At 44.5% G+C, this 9,491-nt stretch overlaps 1 protein-coding gene across 1 annotated transcript; it reads right to left on the bottom strand.

Annotated features, from left to right (window-relative positions):
- Positions 1 to 2,089: 2,089 nt before the first annotated feature.
- On the bottom strand, positions 2,090 to 4,062 carry LOC137362494 (probable G-protein coupled receptor 139). Its single transcript, XM_068026873.1, has 2 exons — positions 3,966 to 4,062; positions 2,090 to 2,994 (listed from the first exon to the last, which is right to left on the bottom strand). The coding sequence occupies exons 1-2, from the start codon at positions 4,060 to 4,062 to the stop codon at positions 2,090 to 2,092; spliced, it is 1,002 nt and encodes a 333-aa protein (XP_067882974.1).
- Between the last annotated feature and the right edge of the window lie 5,429 nt (positions 4,063 to 9,491).

The following is a 9,491-nucleotide window of genomic DNA, read 5'->3' as shown; positions in this document are numbered from 1 at the left end:
TGTATCTCTAATCAGCAAATTTAGTTACAATACGCTCGGTCCCTTCATCCAAGCTATTAAAATAGATTGTTAAGTGTTGAGACCCAAGCGCTGATCCCTGTGTCACCCCACTAGGTACAATTCGCCAACCTGAAATTGCCCCAATTATTCCAAATCTCAGTTTCCTGTTGGCTAGCCAATCCTCTATCCAGTTTCATGTATTATCCAGAACATCTTGAGCTATTATCAAGTGGAGTCACTTTTTATGTGGCACCTTACCGAATGCCTTTTGGAAATCTGGTTCCCCTTTATCCACCTTGCATGTTACATCCTTAAAGAACACAAACAGAATTGACAAGAAAGATTTCCCTGTCGTACAAACTTGGTGACTGGCTGATTACGTTATGAATTCGAAATATCTTGCTACTAATTTCTTAATAAATATTTCCAGCATTTTCCCGATGACAGATGTTCGACTAACTGGGCTATAGTTCCCTCTTTCTGTCTATCTGCTTTCTTGAATAGAGGTATTTCATTTGTGGTTTTTCAATCCAGTGGAACCCTTCCAGCATGTAGGGAACTTTGGGAGATTATAACCGAATCATTTGGCCGATTGTGCCCCGAGAACCATTTGTGTGCGTTTGCTCTGCTGGAAAGAATCATAACGTGAGAGATTCGTACCTGTGGAAAAGGATTCTGTACCCTTGATGAAATGAATAAGTGAACTGGCATTTTTACTTTGTTTGCCATATAGTTTATCTCATCTCACTGCACTCGGAGTTTAGGACAATGATGGACATGTGGTGTCTTTCTGGAGCCTGCCACTGAATAACAAAAACTTCCAGCAACATAATGGGAAGGGCAGGCTTCAAATATCGTTTTCTCCACAAACACAATAATCGAATGTATAGAAAGGAGAAATCAACAGGCTTATGATTGTTAGTCTGCAGGAAACACGTAACGGAAGAAAGGAAAGAAATGAAACTAATTTCCACCGGTTTCACGCTCTATCAGCTGTGGCCACAGCATGAATCTCATGAGTCACCGATAACATACAAAAGCACCATCAGAAACATAGCTTAAACTCCGTACCCTGGATTATTGGACCAACTCTCTGAATTACTAATTCAATTAAAGTATGGGAACCCGGGTAAATGTTGATTCAGACGCTGGAATTTTACATTACCCCGACCTGGGAATGTACTGTACCGGGTTCGGTAAGTATTATTAAGCCAGTAATATAATCACCCGGGAGTAAATAGCACTGGTACATGGATGTGTGTTGTGCCAGTACTGTGGGTTTGTATGATACTGGTACCCGCAGCAGTGCCGTACACCATCGTGGGAGTGTGGTGTACTGGGCAGGGACTGCGTTGTATCAGGAGCTGTGTGTGTGCAATAGATGGACAGGGAGTGCGCTACCATGGGACCTTCGAATGTACTGTATTGGGATACAGGAGTTTGATGTCTTGCTACTCGAGCATGTGTTGTCCAGTTATCCAGGGCTGTTCCGTATCGGTACCCGATAGATTGCTATACCGGACCGTTGGTGTGTACCATATGTTCACATGGCATATGCTGTACTGTTTCCAGAAGGTGTGCTCCCCTGGGTTCCAGGAGTGTGCTGTGTGGGGTCCCGGGCATGCGCTGTACCTCGGCCCTGCAGCATGATATCCTGGGACCGGGGAATGTGTGGTTTCCGGCTCGCGGGTGCACTGTGGTGCGGGGTGGCAATGGGGTTTCAAGGACGTGGATGTGACCGGGTTACTGGTTATTCAATGCAGAAAAAATACTTTTCTTATATATTGATCCCAGTGATGGTGGAGAAATCAATAACCTTCGCACTCTTCCTTTTTTCCTGCTGCCTTTACATTTTTCCTGATCCTGTCCTGGCTTTCAAATCATGTTACTTCAAAATGAAGCAAAGGTCAGAGAAAATTTTCAGCACTGAGGTACTGAAGATTCCTGGCAATGTGAGCTAATGGTGCATTTGTAAGGAAAAAAAACACATTAAATGTTCATTCCCCAAGTACCCCTGGATTTGACTCTGGTACAATTGTGTAAAGCAGGCTTCGGCTGAAAATTCATCTGTCGATACTGTGAGATCTTCTCAACGGATTAATTTGACCATCATTGTGAAAGGATATTTCACTCCATTTCTCAACTCCAGTCTGAATTTTCTTTGGGTCACTGCATAAATAAACGTGTTCGTGCAACAACTCAAGAGCTGGAGCATGAAACCTATTTCCTGAACAAATGTGGGCAGAGAAACAGTAACCATGTACGAAAGAAAGTATTCCAATCGTTTCAAAATGGAGCACATCATAAACACCACCCATAACAGTACGAAATTCCCCGATATAACGAACAGTAAAATCATGGATTTTCTTCGGTTCGCCATCTCTGGGTCCATGGGACTCTCCCCACTGCTCCGACTCCGGAGCCGCCTGCGGGCTGTATTGGCGGCGATAATGTTTTTGACCGTCAGTGCATTCAATAGTAGAATCAAAATAAATGGAATAAAAGGTGTTAAAATATGATGCATTAATTTAGTAACAGCCCAGGCCAGTGATCGACTTTCAGCTGGTGCCACGTAGCAAAACCAAGGACTGTTCGTAAGCAGATATTTAGATTGATACAGAAAGTACCAGAAAATGTTTTTCAAACAGCTCAGCACAGTCACTGTTCCGAGAACCACAGCGGCTGTTTTCTGGGTACAATATTTTGTTTTCAGCTTCTGACAACAAATGGCTACAAATCGATCAAAGGAGAAAGTGACGGTAAACCAGACAGAACAGTCTGTGGCGGCATAAAGCAGGCCGGCGTGGATATCACAAACTCTAACGTAATACAGAAAAGTAAACTGTTCCCGATAAACAATTGGAATCTGCCTTAGGATCAGATCGAGAATTACGACCAAAAGATCCGCCACTGCCATGGAAACCAGATAGTAGGTGACACATTTGGAGAGACCGCACTTTCCCCGAGACAGGATCACAATCGTCACCACGTTAACTGTATGCAAGAAAATAATGGGAAATTATTCATCAAACACCTGAATAACAGCAGTACGATGTGTTTCTCGTGAAATAACAGAACAGGATGTGGAATATGTCTATTCACGTCCGTCACCATAAACTGAAATTCGGAACGACAGATGATGGAATCTATGAGCTTACCTGTGACAGAACATTCTGCATATAGAATTTTTAATCAGAGTAATCAGCAATGAATCAGCAGTTAAATGATGCAACGGGTTCGAATAAAACAAGGTGAAAACAGCAACTGTATTTTGATTAAATAAAAAGAGGGAAAAATCTGGAACTGCACTTCCATATGAACACATGAGCGTGGTTGTGATGTTCAGCCAGTTGGACGTGTTTTGCCATTCAATTAGCTCCCAGTTGATCTGTATCTGAACTCCATCTGCACATCTCGGATCCTTGATCCGACAGAAAAACTACCAATATGAGGTTTGAAACATTCAATTCACCTCGTCTGAACCGCTTTGTTGGGGGAATTTTTCTAGATTTCCACTAAGCATTGAATGAATAGAATCGAAATAATGACCACAATAATCATTTGGTTGCTGTCAGTGAAGAGAGTTGACATCCATGGAACACATGTCACCATCAAATACACACTTTGAGAAAAATAAAAATAGCGTTATAAACTGATAAAAGAAAGAAAAAGAGAGATAATAAAGAATATCGTAGCAAAGAAAGAAAGAAAGAAAGAAAGAAAGAAAGAAAGAAAGAAAGAAAGAAAGAAAGAAAGAAAGGAAGAAAGAAAGAGAAAGATAGAAGTCAGAACTCACATCTATAGATACAAAAGAGAAACTCCAGTCATGAGAAACACTTTACAGCCAATGAAGTTCCTTTCCCATCTATTCACTGCTCTAATTTAAAGATCTGGACGTGCGGACGATGATATAACATGCTGTTAAACTCCAGTTGCTGAAGTACCAGCTCCAGGTTGTAACTTACTCGGGACACCAACCGCAGCCAAGATGGGGAAGTATATCTTTTCTACATCATTAAGCGCCCAAAGTATTTTGAGTTTTATCAGAAAACTAAGAGACATCCCTTCTGGTAAGAGTCGTTAATACAGTATTTGCTGTTGATACTGGAAGAAATTCTCCTATTGACACATTGAGAGGATCTCCACTCTTTATTGGAGAAAACAAAAATCCATTAGGTCAGATAATTGGGTCCAATGCTACCTGGGATTACTTACAGTCACTGAACAAACAGATGAAGTCAACACTCCAAGAATTCACTGAAGACTGGGTTAAAGCTGTATCTTCATAATCTCTTGCAAGTCCCACAATCCGAAGCAGTATTTCCACAGATGGCTTTTCTCAAAAAAAGAACGGTGAGACACTGGGTTAGCGCAGTGTCATCACCCAAAAACCCAAACAAGTGTGCTCCTATTAGCGAGCAACAACTAATAAAGAACTTAAGCAAAAAGCAAAACATGACAATTTTAATATCTGAAACAATAACATTACTGCCAGTTTTCACCAGACCCTCTGTAGCTATGGTGCAACTTCCAAAACTGTCTGTCCTCTTGCTTACTGATTTTATGCAGCATTTATCGCTTATAATTCAGATTTCCACCTTCCACAATATTATTTTCGCTTCAAGAGTTTTAAAATATAGCTTGTTCATTTATTGTGGTTTGCTTGTTATATAAAATGAATTGCTTCAGAGAAGCATCTATTCCAATTGATGATAGCGGTCAAAATAAGTATGTTATCCAGAAAAGAAGGAAGGAAGGAAGTAAGGAAGGAAGGAAGGGTGGAATGAAGGAGGAAGGAAGGAAGGAAGGACGGAATTTAGTCACTTTATAATGCGGGCAATATTGTTACAATTGCTGGCCACAGTTAAGTGCAGAGTCTTGGAGATGGTTGATGCATGATTTTTCTGCATTTTAATTAAAAGGTTAATATTCCTGTTTAAGTAACAGGGAGACAGATTTGAAACTAACATCTCAAATGTTTGCACGTCATCATCGCTGTGCCAAATTTCAGGGCTTTATTAATATTAAACGGTGATTATCTCAACAAGAGTTACTGACCTTTAGTGAATTCCTAACTGGTGGAATAGTCCAGCTCCCGATTCCGAATCTTGTGGCTCTCTCCCTCTTCTCACAGATTATGCCGCGTTGTACCTGCTTATTACGAGCAAACTGGCTAACTCCACTCATATTGTGCATTTTTTGATTCCTTCATGGGTTGTGAGTGTCGTTGGCGAGGCCAGCATTCGTTTTCCATCCCTACTTGCCATTGAGACGGTGCTGGTGAGCCTCCTGCTTGAACAGGTGCACTCCATCTGATGTTGGTACACCCAAAGTGCTATCCTGGAGTTCTGTTTTTTCGCCCAACGGCATTGAAGCATCAGCAATACAGTTCCAAGCTAGGATGGCATCTGGCTTGGAGGAAAACCTTCAGGTGGTGATATTCTCATCTATCTCTTGGCCTTGCCTTTCTTTGTGGTAAACCTTGAGAGTTTGGAAGGTCCTGTCGAAGGAGGATTGGCGAGTTGCTGCAGCACATCTTGTACGCCTACGCAATGCTCGTACTGTGCGCTGGTACTGGAGGGAATGAATGTTCAAGGGGTGCCAATCAAGCGGTCTTTTTTGCCCTGGATGGTGTCAGGCAAGTGGAGAGTATTCCATCACACCCCTGACTTGTGGCTTCCAGATGGCAGACAAACCTTGTGGAGACAGGATTCGAAATACAGAATTGCCACAGAATTCGCAGCCTCTGACCTGTTTTTGTAGACACAGTATTTATATGTAATAAAAATAAGCAATGCTGGAAATACTCAGCAGGTCTGGCAGCATCTGTGTAGAGAGAAGCAGAGTTAACGTTTCAAGTCAATGACCCTTCATCAGAATTGGAAAATGTTACAAATGAAATAGGTTTTAAGCAAATAAAGGGGGTGTGGGGCATGAGATAACAAAAGAGAATGTCTTGATAGGGCAGAGTGTCAAAGGGAATGACTGACCTGAAGGTCATGGAGCAAAGGAAAACGGTATGTTAATGGTGTGCTGAAAGACAAAGCGTTAGCACAGAGAGGTGTTAATTAACAGAAAAATAAATAGACCTGGCCCAAAGCACAAACATGAAAAAATTGTGTAGGCACATGGTAAAAAAAAAGAATTATGTAACAAACTAAAATAATATAAACAAAGTTAAAAAGAAAAGGGGGTCCCGTCATGCTTTGAAATGATTGAACTCAATGTTCAGTCTGGCAGGCTGTAGCGTGCCTAATCCGTAAATGAGATGCTGTTCCTCGAGCTTGCATCGATGTTCACTGGAAAACTGCTGCAAGCCCAGGACAGATATGTCGGATGTGTTGGCATGAGAGATAGGGGACGGGGTGGGGGGTGTGGGGGTGGGGGGGAATAGCTGGTGGTGTTGAAATGGAAAGCAACATGAAGCTCGGGGTCATGCTTTCAGATGGAGCAGAGGCATTCCGCAAAGCGGTCACCCAATCTGTGTTTGTTCTCCCCAGTGTAGGGAAGACCACATTGTGAGCAGTGAATACAGGGTACTAAATTGAAAGAAGTACAAGTAAATCGCTGCTTCACCTAAAATGAGGGTTTGGGGCCTTGGACAGTATTTATCTGGATTGTCCAGTTACATATCTTGCCATTGATGAACCCGAGGATGTTGATGGTGGGGAACTCAGCGATGGTAATGTCATTGAATACCAAGGGGAGATGTTTAGATTCTTTCTAGTTGGAGGTGGTGAAGCCTGGAACTTGTGTGATCTGAAAGTTATTTGCCACTTATGAGCCCAAGCCTGAATGTTGTACTTGTATTGCTGCATATGTGTACGGAGGATCGGAGGTGCTGCAAATGGCAGTGAACGTTGTGCAATCATCAGCGAAATTCCCCACTTCTGACTTTAGGAAGGAGGGAATGTCATTGATGAAGCAGCTGAAGATGGCTGGGGCTCGGGAACTACCCTGAGGAACTCCTGAAGCGTTGTTTGGCTGACATGATTGGCTTCCAACAGCCACAACTATCTTCCTTTGTGCTAGTTATGATCCTAAGCAGTTGCGAGATCCCCCCGTATACCACTGACTCCAGTTTTACCAGGGCTGCTTGATGCCAAGCTCGGTCAAATGCTAAAATAAAAGCAAAATACTGCGGATGCTGGAAATCTGAAACAAAAACAAGAAATGCTGGATTCACTCAGCAGGTCTGGCAGCATCTGTGGAAAGAGAAGCAGAGTTAACGTTTCGGGTCACTGACCCGAAACGTTAACTCTGCTTCTCTTTCCACAGATGCTGCCAGACCTGCTGAGTGAATCCAGCATTTCTTGTTTTTGTTTCAGATTTCCAGCATCCGCAGTATTTTGCTTTTATTTTAGTGTTTAATTCACTGCCACTTCTCTTCCAGGAATGCCTACCTTGAAGAAGTTCTGCTCTTCTCTCCGACGGGATTTTCGTTTGTCTCTTTTACCTTGTTCACCTTCATTGCTTTCTATTTCCCTCCTGGTGTTTGATAAGGTATCTACCAAAACTCGTTTTCACAGCCACATCTCCTTCCTCAGTGACTGTCTCCGGCTCCGACAGATTCCACGTGGATTCCAACTGCAGTTTCACCCATCATGCTTTGAAACCACCCAGGATCACAGGTATCTCCGAGAAATACAACGTTCCTCGGACTGCTACTCTCGCCGCATCCTGAGATCTACACTCAGTGCTATGCGCCGCCATATGCACACACTGGACCTCTCTCTCCAGCAGCACCGTCTCACCTTATCTCAAATCTGTTCTACTCCGCAGTTTCATCTCATCTTACGTCTCATCCGACGCATTAACAAAAAACTTTTTTTCTTCCTTTCAGGTGTTAAGGAACGCAAGCTCCAGCAGCTGATGGGGACTAATGCCCCTCCAGATCCTCCTTCCGCTTCACTTCCCTCTGACCCCACCCCTTCTGATCTGACCCCTTGCCGTGTATTCACTATACCCTCTGACCTCCCCCTCTCTGATGCTGAGCGTTCTGTACTCAGCAAAGGACTCAGTTTTATCCCCTTACGCCCCCACCTCAATGAATTTCGCGCTCGGCATGACGTTGAGCTCTTCTTCCGTCGCCTCCACCTCCGGGCTCACTTCTTTGACCAGGAGTCCTCCCCCCGACCAGCAGACCCATTCACCCGCCTCCAGCATTCTCCCTCTACCTGGACCCCTCACCCTGGCCTCTTACCCGCTCTTGATCTCTTCATTGAAAACTGTCGGCGAGACATTGGTCGTCTCAATTTCTCTGCCCCCCTCACTCACTCTAACCTGTCCCCCTCTGAACTTGAGGCACTCCGTTCTCTCAGGTCTAACCCCGACATGGTCATCAAACCTGCAGACAAGGGTGGTGCTGTTGTTGTATGGCGTACCGACCTCTACCTTGCAGAAGCTCAACGCCAACTCACAGACACCTCTTCCTACCTTCCTCTGGACCATGACCCCATCACCGAACATCAAGCCACCGTCCAAAGGACTGTCACTGACCTCATCTCCTCTGGAGATCTTCCCTCTACAGCTTCCAACCTCATAGTCCCGCAATCCCGGACAGCCCGCTTCTATCTCCTTCCCAAAATCCACAAACGGGACTGTCCCGGCAGACCCATTGTGTCAGCCTGCTCCTGCCCAACTGAACTTATTTCTTCCTATCTAGACTCTATCTTTTCTCCGCTGGTCCAGTCTCTTCCCACCTACATCCGTGACTCTTCTGACGCCCAACGTCATTTTGACAATTTCCAGTTTCCTGGTCCCAACCGCCTCCTCTTCACTATGGACGTCCAATCGCTCTACACCTCCATCCCCCACCAGGATGGTTTGAGGGCCCTCCGCTTCTTCCTGGAACAGAGGCCCAACCAGTCCCCATCCACCAACACCCTCCTCCGCCTGGCTGAACTTGTTCTCACATTGAACAACTTCTCCTTCAACTCCATGCATTTCCTTCAAGTAAAAGGTGTCGCTATGGGTACCCGCATGGGTCCTAGTTATGCCTGTCTTTTTGTGGGATATGTCGAGCATTCTTTGTTCCAGTCCTACTCAGGCCCCCTCCCCCAACTCTTTTTCCGGTACATTGATGACTGTATCGGTGCCGTTTCCTGCTCCCGCCCCGAACTCGAAAACTTTATCAACTTTGCTTCCAATTTCCACCCTTCTCTCACCTTTACATGGTCCATCTCTGACACTTCCCTTCCCTTCCTCGACTTCTCTGTCTCCATCTCTGGGGATAGGTTGTCTACCAATATCCATTATAAGCCCACTGACTCCCACAGCTACCTCGACTACACTTCTTCACACCCTACCTCCTGTAAGGACTCCATTCCATTCTCCCAGTTTCTCCGTCTCCGACGCATCTGCTCTGATGATGCTACCTTCCATGACGGTGCTTCTGATATGACCTCCTTTTTCCTCAACCGAGGATTTCCCCCCACTGTGGTTGACAGGGCCCTCAACCGTGTCCGACCCATTCCCCGCACCTCTACCCT

The sequence above is a fragment of the Heterodontus francisci genome, unplaced genomic scaffold, assembly GCF_036365525.1.
Source record: "Heterodontus francisci isolate sHetFra1 unplaced genomic scaffold, sHetFra1.hap1 HAP1_SCAFFOLD_152, whole genome shotgun sequence".
Taxonomy (NCBI): domain Eukaryota; kingdom Metazoa; phylum Chordata; class Chondrichthyes; order Heterodontiformes; family Heterodontidae; genus Heterodontus; species Heterodontus francisci.
This window is presented reverse-complemented; position numbering and strand designations above follow the sequence as displayed.